Raw genomic sequence first — 21910 nt, forward strand, 5'->3', positions numbered from 1 at the left:
CCAAAGGATTTCTGAAACTTAAACATTTTCAAACCTACTTTAAAGAGGGCTAATTTCATGCTGACTGCCAGGTAAAAAGGAGGGCATGCCCTGGCTTCTGTCACTGCAAATCTGTTTCCAACAGCCCCATCCCCTTGGCATTCATTGCAAGACTTAAAAAGAATCAGAAGCTATTTTGATACTTTAAACCCTTCCTTTTGCAATTATTGATGCTTATTCTGATGTTCAGAAACTACACCCCTATCCCATTTTCTTCACCAAATTAAATCTTCTAATGAGAAAGTAGATCTAATCTACCAGGGAATTTTTTTTAAATTGAAAGTTCAAGTTGAACTTATTTAAATTCTGACAGATCTCTGAATCTTCAGCTGGGCTAATTCTGGTATTTGTTCTTTAAGTCTTTGTCAGTCCCTTGTGGGCTATGTAACTTGATGCTGCTGACTTTTTTATTAATTTCTATGTCAAATAAAAGCATTTAGTGCAGCAAACAGGGTGGATTGCCTTTTTGTTTTGGGGAGGCAATTTTTGTTTTTTGGAACAAGGTTTCTGGAGCCCTGAGGCTGATGCTCAAGACAATTTGGCTTGAGAAATAAATCATGGGGTTTGACTGCTGTGACCTCTTGCTCCTCAGGTCCAGGCTTGAGACAAAGTGGGCACTGTTTGAAGAGATACGTTAAGGATAAGCTTGCAATTTAAGTGGAAGCTCACAGCAGTTGTGTAGTTCCTTTTGATTCCTTCAGAAAGAAGATATTGTTTTTTTGCAAAGCCACCCTACCATTCAAGGGGAAGGGGGAAAATCAGATTAGATTTAATGTGCATTTTCTTGCAGTTAAAGTTTTGCTGCTTAATTATCAATTAGGGAATACGTGCAGTGTGTAAGAAATGTGCTTACTTTTATAAGTTAAAAGTACAATATAGGAAAAAGACACTACCTGAATGCATTGGAGTTGGATATTGTAAAACCCGGTCTGCAAAATCCACAACCAGGAAAGCACTGAATAGAGTTTTCTAAAAATGTAAAATCAGGGCCCTGTTCTGCAACCACTAGTGAGAATAACGCTTACTGTGAGGCACACAAATGAGTTCAATGGGACTACTCATGCAAGTAAGTCTCGTGTCCAGTATTGGATACAGGATTCTGTTATAATGTAGCTAACTGCATTTCCTTTGCGTTTTGCCCTTTCATTGTGCTCTTTTCCAATATCATGTATTGTAAACAGGCTTTTAAAGACTTCTTTCTCTGGGCCACTCTCCAGAAATGTTCAGTGTACTTCCATATGTTGTTTCCTCTGTTTTCTATTTTTGACTGCTTCAAATGATGGTGGTTTGACTGTTCCATTTGGAGGTCTGTTTGGGGGGGCTAATTACTGTCCCTGAATACATTTTTTTTACTAATATCAAATGCTAATCTGAGTTTAAGGACTGTGCAATAAATATGGGAAAAGACTCTTAGGTATATTTGTACCTCTCAGACTTTCAGGTGGTACAGTAATCTAGGAATCATAATGGAGAAATGCGTATATAATTAACAGTTTACTAAGCATCATCTCTTCAGTGTCTTTTTTGTAGTGGAGCCCATTATGTGTATCAGTATTTGATGGGAAGGAAAGGGCAGACTTTATGGATAGATTTACTAGCACATCTAGAAGAAGCAAGCATAATTTCTACAGAGAAACCTATGAACTTTAATGCTTAAGCATTGATCATGCCAACTCTGTCATACATGCTTAAATTTGTGCACATGAGTAGTCCTGTTGAAGTCAACTGCATACGTGTTTGCAGGTTTAGGGCCTTATGGTCCCCATTAGGAACCATTCTGCTAGAAGAGCTATTCATAATGCTCAGTTTGGTAGAAAAGTTTGTGCTAGTGCAAAATTTAAAGCTTTTGTATCTGTAAAAACAATATCACATTCCTGAAGATCAAATAAGGTTTCTTCATAGAGGGAAAACAGGCAAAAGTGACTAGAGGCGCGCTGTCATAGCTAACAAGGAAAAGTGCCAATGCAGCAAGTACATGTTGTAAACTTTGTTGAAAGGTACCCGATCTGTGAGTAAAGTAAATATTTAACATCTATAAAGTTGCTTAAACTAAGGCGTTACCAAGTAAATATTGTCCAACTGAAGAGTAGAGACACCAAGAATTGTGTATGCAACACCTTTTGCAAAGCCTCAAAGAAGTTAGAAGCTGTATATGCAAGTACAATTCTGAAATACTCAGGGGCTGAGACACAATAAATGGGAGCAGATGCTGACATCCAGAGGAGACTGGGCAGGAGAGGGACCAAATGACGTAGTGTAATTTCGTTTGGGATCCATGTTTAATTATAGTAGTGCTCTACTAGTCCTGGACATATTTCTCAACATTGCAGCATATATTATTATAAATGTATTTTTAAAAATTGTTTTTTTCTGAATTCTGAATAATACTGCATGACTTTAACCATTAATACATTGTGTCATGTTCTCACTAAAAATGATATTTAGAACCATGTTTTGCTATATAATGAATGAGGCTTACTGGCTAGCGCCAAAATTCTATTAAGAGAGTATAGAAATCCATTAAGAATTTATTTTGTTCTAGGCAGCAGTATGAACAAAAGAGGTGTGCAGTGACCTAAAATGCTTTTGCTGTGTATAATAGGAGCAATGTATGTGTGTCCTGACAGAGCCAAGGGAATGACATATGCTGATAAAATGCAAGAAAAATGGAAAGTTAATGTAAGGAACTATTAATAACCCAGATGAGTATTAAATCTTTTAACAGAATATTGTTTAAGGGTTTTTTTATACTGTAGCTTTAATGAATCTGTCTCTCAGTCTTGTGCCCAGCCAGGACAATAGGGAGGTCTGTTTAAACAAAAAAAACTACTGGCTTGCAGCCTATTAATTAGAATTAGTGATTTATTTTTAAGTCTACATCTGCAGTGCTTGCTGCATCTGTCAGTATGACTCATGCTTCAGTAGATTTGACTGGGCGGATGGAGTTTAAGTGTCTCGGGGTAAAATAATCTGTGTTAGTACGATAGACCTGTCACTGCACAAATAATGTTGATAGATGCTTGTAGTTCTTATACACAATTCCTTAACCATGTAATTGGATAGAAAAAACCTGAAAGCGTTGCTGTTAAGTCTGAGGTGTTTCTCTGTTTAAACTAGTAGGATTCAAGGGAAGCTACTTAAGTCTCTAAACAGATTTTTATGTTAAAAATATTTTTATCCATTCTTCAATTTGGCCTAACTGTAGGAAAAATCATTTGGTTTTCTGTTGATCTAGCTAGATCGTTCTTCTGTATATCATAATCAGGAGGAAATGGCTATTCAGTATTAACAGATAATAAACATCACAAACCCACCTCAAAGGCTTAGTTACTACCAATTGTCTTAATCAGTTTTGGATTTGAGATTTTTGTTTGGAGAATGTGGAGGAGTTGGATGTGAGGTTTTCATTTTAAATTAATTCAAAGAGCCGATTTAACGTGCACTGTTACTTTTGCTCACTCTTCTGTCTGCCTCTTGTTTTATGCAGTAAAAGCTGTTTTATCCGGCACTTCACTAACTGGAAAGCTCTATAAACCAGCATTTCTGATCTTCCTTGAAAGTCCAGTTTATAGTCTGGTTGGCATGGGGCTGGCAGGGGGTTGGGGTGCTGGAGGGTGTGTGGAGTGTGGGTTTAGGGAGGGAGTTTGGGTGGGAGGAGTGGGGGCTTGGGGCACGGGAAGGGGTGCAGGGTGCCGAATCCGGAGGTCACTCATCTCGAGTGGCTGCCCACAAGCAGCGACCTGTCTGGGCTGTTTCTAGGCAGGAGCGTGGCAGGGCATTTAATATATGGAATAAATCAAAGTGGTATAGTGCCTGGAGATGTAGCTTAGTGCATACACACAGATGCAGCCTAACAAAGGCAAGTGTAGTCAACATTCAGGGTACGAAATGAAAACAAACTTGCTACTTTGAGATACCAATACTAACTCTTCTTATTTCCCCAGCCCCTTCTATGGAGAAGACTTTTACTGTGAAATTCCTCGGAGTTTTCGTCACCTGTCATTTTACATTTTTGATAGAGATGTTTTCCGAAGGGATTCCATCATAGGTATGTGTTTATAAAATGCCTATTTTCATTGCAGTTGTAATCCTTCAGGATTTCCCATGTTCATCGAACTATAAGCAGCTATATGAATTCAGGTCTTAGAATGGGCAGTAATGATAGTGATTGATATACCTTTTTTTCTTTTGTGGTGTGTTTTTTCTCTCCTATATATTACATGCTATATCGGAGTCTAGGAAATACAAATAAATTGATGGAGAATGCAGATTATTACAGTTTAATCAAAATATACAGTAAGTATTACAGCATTATGTTAAAGTTAGCAGCATCATTTATAATCACGTGATTTTATGTAGGACTTTGTGATGGGATGTACTGGCCTTTTGTGGACCCCTGATGGAGGGGCTTGGGTCTTACTACACCCCGCCCCAGGAAGGAGCAGCAGAGATGGGTCCTCCCAGCCTGCCTAGAGAGGCCTTGTGGAAGCAGCTAGTCAGAGCCCAGCAGGCTCAGATAAAAGCAACTGCAGGGCTTTAGCTGGTCAATTCCTGGCTGGGACCAGAGTGGCAAGAAAGGGTACTCTTCTCTGGCCAAAGGAGCTTAACTGGATGTATTTACTAGACCTGGGAGTGAGGACCTGTCAAGTTTAACCCTAAGGTAATAGGTGAAGGTAAAGGGAGCAGGAGAGAAGAGGCCCAGGGAATACAGCAGTATGCAAGGTCCCTAGGTTGGAACCTGGAGTTGTGGGTGACTCTGGGTTCCCCCACTGGCCATTAGCAAAGTGGCCTAAGTCCCAAGAAGGGGACCAGGCTTCTTTAGAAGCCAGAATGAAGGGTGGGGCCTAGCGATGTGGCTGAAGACCCTGGTGAGGGCAGACAGTTTGTTTGACTTTCCCTTCCCCGAAAGGGGTTTATCCATTTTGACTGTGACTTGGCCAGAGGACTGAGCCACTGAAGGCCCCCACCTAGTGAGGTCAGCAACCTACAGGGGGTGCCAGGAGGAGGAAAAAGATTACAGTACCACACCCAGCCTCAAGGAGGCACTCAAGGTGGGTGCTGCCATTACAAGCCTTTAATCTAAAAAAAAATCCCAAAATACTGTAAAAAGTATCTGCATGTAGCATCACTAAAATACTACCACCTTTGGAGTAGGGGGCAATAGCTAATGGGTCACACAATATAAGAGTGGTAGGGGAAGGAGAAATTTCACCCAGAACATCAGGGCAAACCCTTACTTGTGCAAAGTCCCATGAGATTTTTCAGTGTCCATGCAAAGTAGACAAGACTTCTGCTTGTAGTGTCATGTTTGAAAACTCGATGTGCAGTAAACTCAGTAGCACTCAGTTTATCTGCTTCAGGGCTTGTCTATATGGCCACTTAGTGCAAAGCAAACTGGGGGCATTCTGCACCTGATTTAATCTGCCATGCACTAAGTGGCTGCCTGGACCCTGCTGCCATTCACTAACGGTTCCGTAGAGATCTGTGATTTTCTCCTGTTTCAAACAAGTATAGGTCAAAGTGCACTAGGTTACTGTGCAGCAGCAGGGTCCACATGGCAAGTGGGTGCTTGGGAGGTTAGTAGGGTTGACAAGCCTCCCGGTTTCGCCAGGAGTCTCTCAGAATCGGGCTCTATCTCAAAGGTATATTAGGCCACTAAAAGTCTGGCAGTGCAGTGGGACTAAGGCAGGCTCCCTACCTGCCCTTGCTCGGCGCCTCTCCTGGCAGCGGCCAGCACATCCTTGTGGCACCTGGTGGGGGGCAGGGATCGCCGCACTCTGCCCGGACACCGACTCCACAGTTCCCATTGGCCAGGAATTGCAGCCAATGGGAGCTGCAGAGGCAGTGCCTGCTGGCAGGGGCTGTGCATGGAGCCCCCTGCTCCACGCCCCCAGCTGCAGAGACATGCCGGCCACTTCTGGGAGGGGGGAGGAGATTTAAAACTCTTTCAATCAGTCATATAAATGTCAAAATGTATTTGTTTTAGGACAGGTTTTTTTTTTCCCCCAAACTTTATTTGTCGACCTCTAAAAGATTTCAAATGGAGGTGCGGACCCCTTTGGAAATCTTAGACATAGTCTTTGGACTCCCGGAGGTCTGCAGACCACAGGTTGAAAACCATTGTAACAACACCTTTCACAGATCCCTTGGACAGTCTGTGGGCCCCCCCGGTTGAAAACCACTGTTTTAGGAGCACAGACATTTTTTCATTACCCTTGCAACGTTACTTTTTATTTTTAAGTTTTAGATGGTTTGTTTTAATAGTCTTGATTCTTTTTTCAACAGTTGGACAAAATCATACATTATCTTTATTGTAAACAACAGTGTTCCAGCTTAGTAAATTTGTAGTTCTCAATGAGGAATGCGTGCTTTGCTAAGTTTGTGGAGGGGAGTGTGGAGAAATAGTTACCAAAAAAGTGAGACTATGCTGTACAAATGCAGTATGCAGTCATACTTAGTGTGCATATAGAGTGAATCTATCTACCTATCAACACACTTCTTCTCCTCAGTATAATTATTTCAGCATGCAGTCACTGAATTCTTTTTATTATTTAAAAAAAAAAAAAAAGGGAAAAAGACCTCAAAACGGCACAGTTATGATCTGATATTTTACACAGGGTGCATTGATTTAAATCAAAGCAAATTAAATCACTGCGTTGAATCATGATTTAAATCAGCAAGCAGGAAACATGGCTTGAAATACAGTAATTGATTTTAACCTTGTTTTGCAGTTGTACTTTCCTGAAGAAAAGGTTGATTCTCATTGATTAGTAACTATTAAAATATGTTGACTTGTAACTAAATATAGCCTTTTCACTAAATTTGGTATTTTTTGCTAGGCGGACACATATCTATACATATTTATTTAAGCGTGTACATAGCTTAAAATACATTTATTCAGATTCTTAATCTTTACATTTTTTAATATGTTAATAAATGGTAAATGATGCATTTCATATTTACTCATGAGTTGTGTTGAGCTCTGTTTGGATGGAAATGCAATAAAATTACACAAAACAGCTTTTTTAATAATTACATAAACCTAGCTTAAATAGGCTGGGTGCATAAGAGATATAGCTTACGAAAATACGTTTTGCATTTAAAGCTAACTGAAGTTTTTTAGATAGTTGAATATGAACTGAACTAATGGTTTCTGATCGTCACGTCCCTCAGGATTTTAGAGCTGGTAGGGATGATCTTTCACAGCTTGTTTATGTTCAAGCTTCCCTGCTTTTTCAGCTCCCAATCAGCTTCTTAACTTTGAATGAACTAGTTATTGAACAGAATTAGCTGAGTAAACTGAAATGAAGAAAATATTGTCGCTTCACCTGCAGAAGAAGCTACTGCTGTCAAAAGCTGGTTTAGCAACAAACTCTGATCTAGGTGCTTAGCTAGTGACTTCTACCATTCAGTGGTTTGACTTCTTTGACAACTTTAGCAGAAAACACATACCACTTAAATCGTTTAAATTAAATATTTAATAAATTATATTAAGTTTATGCCTTAACATAGTTGTTATAATTTAAAATTACATTTTAAATAGGTTTATATTTAAAAAGAAAAATGTATATATTTTAAAATTTTAAAAATCAATTTTATCCACTGATTTTACATACAAAAAAGCCAGGGATCTGAGTTATGGTTCCCTTTATAGCTCTAAGCCGTATTGTATGTACAGCATGTAGCATTTTTTTAACCACATATTAATAAAAAGTGCTAACTATGAAAGGACATACTGGGTGAAGGATGTGGAAACCATAGCTTCTAAGTCTATTCTGTGGGTGTGGAATTTTGACTAAACCTGTATTTAGTTTCCTCTTGGGTACTTTATACTATGCTAATTCTTCTAGGGCCTGATCCAGAGTCCACTGAAACCGGCTGAAGTCTTTAAATCAGGGGTGGGCAAACTATGGCCCGCGGGCCACATCTGGGCCACCAGCCGATTTAATCTGACCCTTGAGCTCCCGCTGGGGAGTGGTCTGGGGCTTGTCCTGCTCCCGCACTCCAGCCGCCAAGCGGGGTTGGGGGCTGCTCTGCTCATGTGTGCCGCAGCTCCTGGAAGCAGCTGTATGTCCCACCTGCAACTCCTACGTTTAGGGGCAGCCAGGGGGCTCTGCACGCTGCCCCATCCGCAGGAGCTGCCCCGTCTGCAGCTCCCATTGCCTGGGAACTGTGGCCAATGGGAGCTGCAGGGGCGGTGCTTGCAGATGGGGCAGCATGCGGAGCTGCCTGACTGCGCCTCCACGGAGGAGCCAGAGGGGGGACATGCTGCTGCTTTCAGGAGCTGCTTGAAGTAAGTGCCGCCTGGAGCCTGCACCCTCAACCCCCTGCCTCAGCCCTGATCCCTCTCCCACCCTCCAAACCCCTCAGTCCCAGCCTGGAGTACCCTCCTGCACCGCAAACCCCTCATTTCCCAACCCCATCCCAGAGCCTGCACCTCCATCTGAAGCCTTCATCCCTCCTGCCCTAGCCTGGACCCTCCACCTACACCCTGAACTCCTCATTTCTGCCCCCCCACGAGAGCCTACACCACCCATGCCCCAACCCTGATCCCTCTCCTGCCCTCTGAACCACTTGGTCCCAGCCTGGAGAAGCCTCCTACACCCCAAGCCCTCATCCCGAGCCCCACCCCAGAGCCCACACCTCCAGACAGAGCCCTCACCCCCTCCTGCACCCCAACCCCAATTTCGTGAGCATTCATGACCCGCCATACAATTTCCATAGCCAGATGTGACCCTTGGGCCAAAAAGTTTGCCCACTTCTGCTTTAAATTGACTTCAATAGACTTTGGATCAAGCCCATAAAGTAATAGCTGCATTTCTATGAACAAATCCTATTCCCAAGAAAATTACTGCCTATTTATTTAGTGACTCCACTGCACAGAGATACAAAGGCAGGGTTACTTAAAATAGAGAATTTTATCTGGTAACAGTAAATCTTTGTACAGATACTACAATCTAAAACAGAGGGGCATATGGTCCCCCGAGTCACTGATTGTTGGCATTCGAAGTCAAACAATCTGAAGGTCTGTTTGGAGTCTTCTGTCCTTCCTTGAACTTCCGTCAGATTTCCAAACCTGTGCTACTTGTTCTGATATACTTTTAAAAACTTTTAACATATGTTCCGAGTTAAGAAACTTTTCAGTTAGTAAACTGAACTCTAACATTTAGCTAGTAAAGATTAGACTGCTTTCCTCTCTAGACCAGTGGTTCTCAGCCCAAAGGCTGCTTGTGGCCCAGTCAGCACACAGCTGCGGCCCATGTGCCATCCTCAGGGCCTTAAAGGTAGGGTGACCAGATGAGAGGGAGAAAATATCAGGGCAAACTTTGGGAGGTCAGGGGGAGGGTCCACCGGCGGAGCAAAATAAAAAAAGCTGAGTGCTGCCGGTGGAGCAAAATATTGGGACAAATTGCGTCCCGACCAAAGATCAGTTGGGACGTGGGACAAACACCTAAATATCGGGATGGTCCCGATTTTATCGGGACATCTGGTCACCCTACATAAAGGTAGTATATATATTGTGTGGATGGGTCCATATAAAACAGAGGGAGCTGCATATGCGGCCCACAATGGTAAATAGGTTGAGAACCACTGCTTTAGACAAATCAGGATGCCTACTATTCTTCACATTAGGGTTTCTCTTGCTATCTCTTTTTTTTTTAATGTGGAGGAAAGCGTTATCTTTGTGTGTTTCATTCCAAACTGGAGTGAAAGTATGCAGACATCCAGTCAGGTAAAGTTCATGCTCCTGCTCAAAATGGATAAAATCTGAACAGCAGTCACAGAAGGTTAGATAAATAACATATCGAATGGATGGGAGACACATGAACTGTATGACTTAAACAGATACAATTGCTTCAGCACTCTGATACCTAAAGCAACATGAGTAGAACAAAGAATCAATCTACAGTGCTTCATGAAAAAGTGTAAGGAAGACCACACTACTGTCCTGCAAGCTCCCTGGTGACAACTTCAGCTTTCTCTTCCAGGGAGATGGCTATTTCTCAAGAGGAGTACACATTTGCACCTTGGGATATTGGAAATCTTGTAAAGGGGAGAGGATACATTTGTTGTTTAAAGCACTGAGGTAGAACTCAAGAGATCTGGTTTCAGAACCCAGCTCTGACAGACTTCTTATGTAATCTTGGGCAAGTCATTCAATCTCTACCTCAGTTTCCAATCTATAAAATGGGGATAATACATCATTTCTCCAACTCTTTGTCTCATCTATTCAGATTTTAAGCTCTTTGGACCAAGGACTAGCTCTTTCTATTTTTTTTGTACAGCGTCTACCACAATGGGACCATGACCTTGGCTGCAGTCTCCAGGCACTTACTGCAAAACAAATAATATTCTCAAAGCTCCCTGAACTAATTTCTTAATCCATCAAGGTGGTTTTGGACAGGAACCTCTCATAGAAGGCATTTCAACTTAAAAGACTCAGTGTAAAATCTTAATAGTGTACACTCTGCCACTTCTCAAATGTCAGGATTTAGGGCAGAAAGTAGGGAAATCTCTTGATTTAAATGAAAAAAGAAATGATTGAAACTGGAATTTAAACTTTTTGGAACTTCTTTAAGCTTTGAAGCCTTCCTTTAGAAACTGGAGGAAAACCCATGCTCCTCTGATGGAGAGACTGTCTTGTGTGGTAGTGAGGAGGTGTGCTCCTTCCCTTTCTAATCTGATCTTGCTGATTCTTCATCTGAAGAAAGAAATTCTTCTTCCTCAAGCCCGTGGCCCTTGTCAGGGTCCTGGAAAGGAGAGTTGTCCTGGACAAACTACCTCTGGCAAGGCTATGACACGGGGCTGGAGAGGGAGGAGCTGGCATGGAGTGAGTGGGGCAGTAGGGACTGAGAGTCCCAGGTGAAGTGAGACCTGCACGTATGGAGACCCCTGAAACGGGAAGGACAGAGGATTGAGTCAGTAGTGGCATGAGCAAAGGCTTGGAAGAAGCTGGGACCAGATACTATGCCAAGGGGAGCTTGTGGAGCCTGATGAGCTGGAGTGGTAATAGTGAGGCAAGAGAAAGCACTGACTGAAAGGGAGAGGTAAAGGCTGGAATAGTGATGGGAGTGGGTGTGCACAGACAGCAGTGAGAAGAAGCTGAGACTGTTGAGCCGTGAGCTAGAGAATGGAGACCAAAAGGCTGTATTTGGGACCTGGGCTTGATCCAGAGAGGTCTCTATGTAGAACTACCCTGCCCGAGAGGCACCTAATCCCACAGGGTATAAATGCCTAGGTAGGCATTGGATACAAAGGTCCTGTCTGAAGAGTCAGAACCATGCAGTCTATGTGATGATTCTAGTTGAGATATTTGTCTGTTCTCTCGTTTGTATTGCACTCTGCTTCTGCTGCAAAGAGTCTTTGGGCTCACGAGGAGGTCAGGTAGCTGCATTGAGGCTGGACTGCCCTAAGGGCTCCCCCTTTCTGTCTGTATTTTCAGAGTGAGTCTGTCTTTGAGATAGACCAGCCCCACAATGACTGCACAGGTGAAATATGTCCTCTTCTGCCCCCACCCTCCCTTTTGAGTCATCAGCTATTCATTTTAGCTGATGGAAAAACTTCAGGAGCTACTGCAGTGACCTTGTAGTTGTAAAGCATCTAGTCAGAGCAGCTTGTGGATGGGCAGACCTGCAGAGGGCATTAAGAAATCCTGAAAATTGATTGGCTATTGCTGCTTCCAATTAGTAACTGAGAACAGGAATCCGCTTGTTAGGTATGTCTACACTAGGGAAAAATGTGTGCCCTTACAACTTGACAGCTCACAAAAACTGCAAAGTCCTGGTTTAGACATGGCAAGATGTAGTTATTTCTCAGTTTAGCTGGTCAGGGTGAACACTATGGTGCAATTACTACTTGCCTTGGTTATACCAGGATTTTGCAATTTGTGTCATCACATTGTAAAAACACTTCTCCCCACTGCCCCCATGCAAACATGCCTGTTCTGAAGACGAGTGCAAAAACATGATGCATTACGTGCTGTGATGGTATAAATGTCCAGGTAGGGATAGGAAGGAAAAATGAAAAATTGTTGGTTAGTGTATTGTTCAAAATAAAAGTTCCAGAACTAACTCAACATTAGAGAAGAAATTAATGATGTCAGTAACCCAGAATCCTGTGCCTATGGGCAGATATGGAAGGAGGGCCAGGGAGGCTGAGTGCATCATAAAGTGGATATTTACAGTTATTTGAGTACTTGCTTCCCAATCGGAGTCCTTAAAGGCAAAGTTAAGCCATGGGTGCTAATATTATAAAGGGTAGCCCTTTAGCAGGCAACAAAAGGGCCCGTCTATTTAAACGACATTTGAAAGGTATAGCTGATGATTTAGAGAGCACTTTGCGCTACATATAACCATCTTAAAGGATCCTACTTAAAGAGGCTTTTGGAGGCCAGCTTTCAGGATTACATCCCACTGAAAGAGATCACGGTTGGAATAGCTATTTTCTTTATAGAAGAATTTGTCTTTTTCTTTTCAGAAAAAAGACAGGGCACTATAGAGCTGGTTTGTTATATTCTGCAACCATGAGACATTTCTTTTCCCAGAGCTGATGTAGAATTACTCGTGTACATCCAATAAGAGAGAAACTTATTGAAAAAGAAGTAAGGGGTGTCCTCTTCCATCCAGTGAGACCGATGGGTATATTTCAGGCCAACAGTGAAAATCACATTTTTGTTAAGTAACTTTGGACACTAAAATATAGTTCAATTATTGCTTACAGAGCTTGTGAACTTGACTGTCTGTTTCCTGTCTAATAGGATAGATTTGACATCTTTTTGTTTTGGGGTTTTGGAGAGGGCTAAGGGCGTGTATCCCAGAATGCTGAGAGGTGGGGGTTTTTTTTTTTAGGTAGTATGCTGTCAGAGTTCCTTCTGAATAATTAATACTTGATGGGGCTTTTATTTACTGTAATATTAATTGTCAAGGTGCTAGAGCTTTGAATAGGTGTCTTTTTAATTCAAATTTAAAATATTTATATTTCTACCTTGGCCTGTTGTGACAGTGAATTCTCTAGCATCAAAGGTAAAAGAGTAATTTACACATTGTGTAGCAGAGATGAAGTCTTGAGCCAGCAAAAACAAAAAGGAAAAGAAGTCAGATATTTTGTTCCTATTTATAAGACATCTGAACAAAAACAAACCAGAAGGATAAACACTTATGCAGTAGATAAATTTTAGAGCAACAATGTAGTACATTTTTGGCACTGGCGGATGAAAGGGTCATAATGATAAACACATTTGTGGGTTTGCATGTTTCATTATTATGTCTGCATTTTCGTGATGCTAACTTGCTAAGTCATTCCGGATCTTATTAGCTAAATTGATGATAAAGCTGTGAACAGCTGTGCCTTGGATGTATCTTGGATGCCAGGTGGAATGCAACATGTAATAAAGACAGAAATGCAAGGCTTGATTGGTCTGAAACATGAAATGTTTCTATTTTTACATATACATATATGTAGTTTGTGTGTCAGTGCACACAGTTTATTATAAAAAATAAACTGGTTATGTCAAACTGTCCTTGGACATTGTGTATCCCTGCTTTGACTTGAGGGATGTTACCTTGGTATAACCTACTGGTTTTTAAAGCATGTTGAAATACTTTGAGTAGGAAACAGGTTTCAGAGTCGTAGCTGTGTTAGTCTGTATCAGCAAAAACAACGAGGAGTCCTTGTGGCACCTTTTGAGACTAATAAATTTATTTGGACATAAGCTTTCGTGGGCTAGAACCCACTTCATCAGATGCATGAAGTGAAACAATCAGGAGCAGGTATAAATACATGAAAGGATGGGGGTTGCTTTACCAAGTGTGAGGGCAATAGGAAAGATACTACTGCAAATGAAACTGATTCTGTTCTCATTAGGGTTTATTTTTTTGTGTACGAGAAACCAGAATAGCTTTTCTTCCCTTTAAAATAAAATAAGCTCTTTTCTCTCCCATTTCCATCACACATACACTCCTCAAAGAATTTGGATGAGAGTGGTAAAGCAAAGAAGAAAATCAGGATGTTTGTAATATATGGAACAATTGTCATCCAACTCTTCAAATAGGAAAAGGATTTGGGGGATTACACTTGGAAAAATCATTGAGACCAGTGCACCTCAGCAGTAATAAGCGAACCAGATATGTCTGGGCACAGTGGCAGAACAAGAGCAGTATCACTGTCTTAATACTCTGTGTAAGGAAACTGTAAATACACATTCTCCTTTGAGTGCATGCTAGATGCCAGGCATGTTTCAGTGAAGGGCACTTGCCCTCCAAGTGTTCAGTATGCTCTACGTTTACAACGAGAGCAAAGACAGACAGAATAGGCATCAAGCAATTCTGTTACAAGAACCACTGTCAACAAAACTATCTGGAACCAGGAAAGGACATGGTTCCAGAAGAGCCCACAGGCCTGCACCAGTCCTGGATGAGTCTGCCACTCAACCACTAATGCTGAAAAGCCCAGAGTTAAAGATCAGAAAAAGAAACCCTTTGAAGGTGTCAGCCTTCTATGTTTAGAGCCAATCCTTTTAATAAAGACTTGACTGGAAAGACAAGTCTGAGTTTTCAGTCCTCAGTGGTGTTGGCTTCTTTTAGAAGAGCCAATCCGCAGGAGAAAAGCCCTTCTTAACAAAATATGTTTAAAAAGCTGAAAAGTGATATCTAACTTCACAGAAAAGTGAGGAAACATTCTTCCTTAGACCTGACACACTCAGATCCAGATGAGCCAATTCCAAAATTTAGGCTTGAGAAACTGGTGGAATGAGGGAGTATTGAGGCACCAGAGGCTGGTAATAGTGCAGCACCGCAGCAGATAGTCTCACAGGTTCACAGATTGGATCCGTCCCCTGTTGGGCCACAGATCAAGTGAGCGATATTGATGGAACAAGAAGAGGTTTTGCTACAGCAGACTGATATGTTTTTCTCCAGCAAGGAGAGATCACGTAGAGGAGTTCAGAAGAACGGTTCTGTAGAAGGCATATTATGAACACAGATACCCATATGCCTCAGATCTGTTGGGGCAGAGATATATATATCGGATTCGAATAAGAGTTTCTGGCCTGACTGGCAAATAACACCTTGGGTTTGATAGCTACACTGGCTTTCTCTAGCACCTTACCTTCTTATTCCCTATGTATGGGAATAGGTTTTCTCTGATTCAATTCAGTTAGGATTACAATTACCGGATCCAAAAGAACCTAGAAGTCCTGCTAAATCTCCTACAGCGGGGTGAAAATTTTTATCAGAAGAGGAGGAATTAATGGAATTCAGGGAGTCAGATCTAGACTCTGGATGAATGACATCCCCAGAATGTAGGGGACAAGTTAGCCTTGTTACCTTAAGAAGATGTGGTACCATTCTATGAGTTAGTGAAGTCTATGGCGAATACAATGGATATTCCCTCATTTTCAATTGAGGAATCACCCCATCCCATTTTTGATATACTGGGAGCAGCTACTAGACCAGTGGTCCTCAAAATTTTCAGGGTTGCACACCCCTTACCTCTGTCTGTCTCTTCCCCGCCCCCCGGAGCCAGAGCTGCGGCTGCTGGGGAGTGGGGGGGACACAGATGGAGTAAGGGGGCCAAGGCGGGGGCTAAGGCTGGGTGTGGGGCCACAGCCGGGCCATGGTCAGGGGCTGAGGCTGGAGGTGAGGCTGAGCACAGTGATATGGGGTCAGGGGCCGGGGGCAGGGCCAGAGCAGAGTTGGGTGTGGAGTGGGGCTGGGTGGTGCTCCCTCTCTGCTCCCTGTGGGGACTGGCCTAAGCTCTACCAGGCCCCCCTCTAATGTTCCTCTGCACCAGTATAGGGGGGACACCCCAGTTAGGGGACATCTGTACTAGACCAAAGTTACACTTCCCTTATTGGAAGGGCTGTGCCCACCAGCAAAGACAATCCGGAACAATCCTCCATCTTCTCAGCCTTTATCAAAGAAGGCTGACAGGTTGTCCCACTTACCTTGGGACAGTTTGGCCATGTTCCACACCCATCTGGCTCCCAATTCATTGGTTGTAGAAGTGGCGTTCGCAAAGATCTAACACTGCTCGACTACAATCCACTCCATCTGGTGAAGGGAAAAGACTAGATGTCATTGGCAGGAAAAGTTGTTCTTCTACCACTTTAGCCATGCACTTTAGCCACGCATATTTCAAATTGAGTCTGTCATGGAGGGGAAATGTTATTCATCAGTGCTTTACATGGAGATCTTAAGAGATTAGCAAATGCTCTACTCAGGAAGGCTAGAACATTGCTAAATACAAATGGAGAGCAGCATTTGACTCTTCAGATGCTTCGGCTAGAGCAGTAGCTTCAGCCACCGTTTTAAGAAGGCATGCATGGCTCAGATCAGTAGGCCTGCCTCATGAGATGAAAATTAGGATTGAAGACCTTCCTTTTGAAAGGTTCTATTCAGTGTACAAATAGATGAAACACTAGAAAAGATGAAAAATGTGATATCTACAACTAGATCTATGGGCTTCTTTACAATGAATAAGAGATCATCTCTAGCTTCACATTTTAGATATCAAAGACAATATATGTCTTCTATGTCGATTCTTCACTGATAATGGAGGAGGAATTATTATCCTCAGCCTCCGTATCATGCCTCTCAACAGCACAGGAAGAAGTCTTATAAGTCTCATAATAAGGGGAAGAATTCCACAACTTCATCTGTGATTCCTACAAGGTCTCAGATGTGTGACATAAGGCTTTAGAGTTACAAACCAGCCCAGTTGGATGTTGTTTACCCTCAGTTTGGGAATTACTTCTCCAGATTTTACCACAAATGGGAATTAATAACATCAGATAGGTGGATCCTGGAAGTTATTGCATGCAGGTACACTATTCAGTTCAAGACGTTCCTCTGATGGGATCCCTGGGGGTGCAGCCTGGGCTGTGAGACCACTGTGCCCCCTTATCTCTCCAGCATGGGCTGTCTCTCACAATGCTTTGCTAGTGACAGGCAGCAAACCCCTCCAGGTGCTGTTATCACTCAGCACAACAGCATGTAGAACCCCACACCCAGCTAGATTGCACGAATGCTCCCAGAGCCACACATGAATCACACAGAGAAAGGTACCAGCCAAATCCCCCCCAGCTCCCAGCCTTGTACCTCAGGAATATATTGTCTTGCACTGCTCAAGACCCTTTCTTGAGCAATGCAAGTTTATTTATCTGTTCACCACTTCATCAATGGAAAGTGAATATACACCAGCCTTTGTAAACCTGAGCAGATTTGCCAAACACTTCAGGAAAATTTACTGGTAAAGATAAACAGTAAAACAAGTTTACTGATTACAAAAGATAGATTTTAAGTGATAGGCAAAAAGTCAGAGTGGTTACCAAAAGAAAATATAAGCACGCACTCTAAACCTTAACCCTTATCACACTAGGCAGGATTTAGATCAAGCAGTATTCTCACCCCACTGGATCATACAGTCCTTAATATACAGGTTTGTCTCATAAACCTGGGCCAGTCTCCTCTGTTGGAGTCTCCAGTCTTCTGTGTTCTTGTTGCTTGCAGTAGGGGGAGGGGCAGGAGGAGAAAAGGCAAAGCATAAGGCCACTGTGTTCTATTTTATACTCTTAGTTCATGTGCTTGGAGAACACAAGTTCAGGCATGTCTTAGGGGCATTGCTGAGTCACCAGGGAAGGTTGAGCAATTCCCCTGGTGTGGCCTTGTACAAGTGAGTCATTGAATTGTAGCTCCTTTGCAGGACAATGGCTGTTGATGGCTGTTTGACACCTGCCTGGGCACTGGTTATCTCCCTTGTCCTTATTTCAGGGGATCTAATATCTGGATGACTCCCCAACTCACAGCATATTTTACTGGCAACCATACAACATATTCTCATAACTTCATATGCATTAAGGATATACATATTTAGATAGAACAGTGGGTTTCAACAGATCATAACCTTTCCCATGATACCTCACATGGCATGCTTTATATGAACTATCACAATTATATATATAGATGAGGATTATGGGGGCTACAGGGCACTCCCCCGAGGTATAAAGTGTGTCAGTTTCCTACCCCTCCAACAACTGACCTCTGTCATCCCTGGTCAAGGATCATGCTCCCCTTGAATTGGTAAGGGCAGAGGTCTAATCTCCAGTGGAGTTAGGTGCAGTAGGAGTGGTATTACCAGATCAGAGAGGAGGAGGTTGTTGACTCGTGTTTTTTCTAGTTTCAAAAAAGGAGGGGGGCCTTTGCCCTCTTTTGGATTTAAGAAAATTAAACACCTCTATTTCTGTTTCTCTTCAAGATTGGTTTGCATCTATAGATTTAAAAGACATATATTTCCATACATCAATAAGACCTTGTAATCAGAAATATCTGAGTTTTATAGTGGGGGAGGACCATTTTTAGATCAAGGTCCTCCTTTTTGGGTTGTGTACAGCACCCAGGGTATTTACAAAATGCCTATGTATAGTAGAAGTGTTCCTAAGAAGGCAGGGGATGTTTGTATATCTGTACCTGGACGATTGGTTAATAAAAGTGTCATCCAAGGAAGACACCCTACTGCATGTAAAACATGTTTTCCTCTTTGCCAGTCTGGGATTATAAATAAAAGGGGAGAAATCCATTTTAATCCCATCCCAAAGGATACTGTTTATTGGGGGGAATACTAGATTCAACTATGCCAATAGCTTTCCTTCCAGAGGATAAATTTATAAAAGTAAAAATGTCTATAAATCTCCTTTTTCAATGCCCACAACAACCAATACTTTTTTTCCTACGGTTGCTGGGTCTATTGGTGTCAATCATGCCAATGACGCCATATGTTCATCCTCAGATGAGGAAACTTCAGCACTGATTACCAGTAAATTACAGACTAGGGACATGTATTGCAAACTAGTAATTCTACCCCAGGTTTTAGCACCACTAACATGGTGAGCAAATGTTCAAAATGTAATGAATGATATGCCTTTCAGTTCCCTTCCTCTATTGGTGGTAATTACCTCTGATGCATCCACGCTGGGATAGGGGACACATTTGAACAGCAGGCTATTAATCAGAGCCTCATTGGTCAACAACTGAAAAGGATCTACACATCAGTGGCTGAGAGTAACACGATTGATTTAAAGTCATTTCTACCTCAGGTCAAACACAAGGTAGTTCAGGCGGTAACAGACAATATGATGGCATTATATTATCTGAACAAGTAAGGGCGGGGGGACTTATTCCCTACTATTACGCATGGAGTCAAAGAAACTTTGGAACTGGTATATAGATTATCATCCAATAGCAATCAATGAAGCAGGGAAGCAAAACCTGCTTACAGATTATCTGAGCAGGTCAACATGTCAGATTCATGAGCAGTCTTTGAAGGACTAAATAGTAAAACATCCTTTCAGTTTATGGGGGGGACTCCCATAATAGACCTCTTTGCATCCAGCAGCAACAGGAAGTATCAGAAATTTTGCTCAAGCACAGGTGGAGACGGAATCAATACTGGATGTCTTTCTAATACATTGGGGTCAGGGCTTAATGTATGGTTTCCCCCTTATTTTCCCTCATGCAGAAAGTGATAAACAAGGTCAGACTGGCAAGGATAAGGTAATTTTAATAATGCCAGTGTGGCCAAGATGACAATGGTATCTAGACTTAATTCACTAGTCAAGATGGCTAATGGAGCCTCTGGCACCGGAGTTGTCGCAATACCACAGAATGATTTATCACCCTGATCTTCAGTCTCTTCATCTTAAAGAGTGGGGAACAGGACTCTGGGAATGTCAGAAAACAGTTGTTTATTACAGGTGCAAAATGTATTGTTGCATTCCAGGAAATAGCCCACACAGAAGTGTTATAGCCATAAGTGGAAAAGATTTTTATTGTGGATTTCCATTTATGATATATATCCATATACAGCACCAATTATTTATGTTTTACAATATTTATTATACCTTAAAAAAAACAACAGGTCTTTCACTATCTTCAGTAAAGGTTAATCTCTCCGCCATATTAGCATATCATGTACCTGTGGGGAGGAAATCAATTTTTACTAACGATGTAGTTAAAAGGTTCTTAAAAGGCCTAAATAATGTCTACTCTCCAATAAGATGCTCTATGCCATCTTGGGATTTAAACTTAGTGCTTTCACATTTGATGAGACCTCTCTTTGAGCTTTTAGGAAACTATAATTTATTTTATTTGTCTGTTAAGACAATGTTTTTAATACCCTTCACCTCTGCAATGCTTATAAGGCTTATAAGCAAACTACATGCATTCATCGCTGATCTGCCTTTTACTGTTTTTCATACATGCCCAAAGTTTTTTACCAAAAGTGGTGTCTGATTTTCATATAAAACAGTCTATAATTTTACTATTTTTCCCCCAAACCCTAATCAGATGATGGAGAGGCTATGTTACATACTCTAGATGTTAAATGGGCTCTAGCCCTTTATTTAGATAGGACTAAACAATTTAGACAGCAGCAAAATTTATTGCTTATGAAAGAAAGAATGAGGGAAAAATTATTTCTGTATAAATGCTTTCAAGAAAACCTATAAACCAAACCACATTCCAAAACTACTTTCCGTAAACCACCCTTTCACTAACTAGGAGACAATGCAGGCAGACGCCCAGCAGCAGAGTGGGGGCTATCCAGTTTATTGCACTGAGTGTAGCATGTATGATTACCTGCCCTGTGGGCGGGTGGCGTATGTGTGCAGTCGGTGCAAGGAGCTCCTGGCCCTCAGAGACCATGTACGGATTTTGGAGGCCAGGGTGGCGGAACTGGAGGAGCTGAGAGAGGCAGAGAGGTATGTTGATGAGGCTTTCCGGGACACTGTAGAATTGTCCCACCTCCGCTTAGACAGCACCTGTGCTGTTGAGGAGGAAGAAGGGCCCAGGGAAGTAGAGCAGTCAATGGGAGCAGAGGGAAACCTTCCTGTAGTTGGGACCCTCCTTCCAGATGGTGCTGGGGTTGCCTCTCGCACTGAGGTTGCCTCTCCGGGGGAGGGAACTCCAGTTTCTAGGAAAAGGCAGGTGTTAGTAATGGGAGATTCGATTATTAGAACTATAGATAGCTGGGTCTGTGATGACCGGGAGAACCGTATGGTGACTTGCCTGCCTGGTGCGAAGGTTGCGGATCTCTCGAGGCATCTAGATAGACTTATGTGTAGTGCTGGGGAGGAGCCGGTGGTCGTGGTACATGTAGGTACCAAAGATATAGGGAAGGGTAGGAGAGATGTCCTGGAAGCCAAATTTAGGCTGCTAGGGAAGAGACTGAAATCCAGGACCTCTATGGTGGCATTTTCAGAAATGCTCCCAGTTCCACGCGCAGGGCCAGGTAGGCAGGCAGAGCTTCAGAGTCTCAATGCGTGGATGAGACGATGGTGTAGAGAGGAGGGGTTCACGTTCATTAGGAACTGGGGAAACTTCTGGGATGGGAGGAGCCTATACAGGAGAGATGGGCTCCACCTAAACCAAAGTGGAACCAGACTGCTGGCACTAAACATTAAAAAGGTTGTAGAGCAGTTTTTAAACTAGGAGATGGGGGAAAGCCGACTACTGCAGAGGAACGTGTGGATCGGACACAGACTTCTCTTAGGGTAGAGTCTGATGATAGAGAATCTCCAGGTTATAGTCAGGAGCAGAGGAATGAGAAATATAATGTAAGGGCTGGATCAGATGATGAACAGTCACATAAAAAAGAATCTGGCACATCAGAAAAAGGCAGGCTAATAAACAGGGACAAGTTTTTAAAGTGCTTGTACACAAATGCCAGAAGTCTAAATAATAAGATGGGTGAACTAGAGTGCCTTGTGATAAAGGAGGATATTGATATAATAGGCATCACAGAAACCTGGTGGACTGAGAGCAATCAATGGGACACAATCATTCCGGGGTACAAAATATATCGGAAGGACAGAACAGGC

The 21910-nt window shown here is 42.3% G+C and overlaps 1 protein-coding gene across 1 annotated transcript in view; it reads left to right on the top strand.

Moving 5' to 3' along the window:
- RASA3 (RAS p21 protein activator 3) overlaps positions 1 to 21910 on the top strand; it is a 198257-nt gene that overhangs the window by 79343 nt on the left and 97004 nt on the right. The window contains exon 3 of the mRNA XM_045007204.1: positions 3984 to 4087. Coding sequence (XP_044863139.1) covers positions 3984 to 4087 — 104 coding nt within the window. The remainder of the gene's footprint in view (positions 1 to 3983; positions 4088 to 21910) is intronic.

This window comes from Mauremys mutica, chromosome 1, assembly GCF_020497125.1.
Source record: "Mauremys mutica isolate MM-2020 ecotype Southern chromosome 1, ASM2049712v1, whole genome shotgun sequence".
Lineage (NCBI taxonomy): Eukaryota > Metazoa > Chordata > Testudines > Geoemydidae > Mauremys > Mauremys mutica.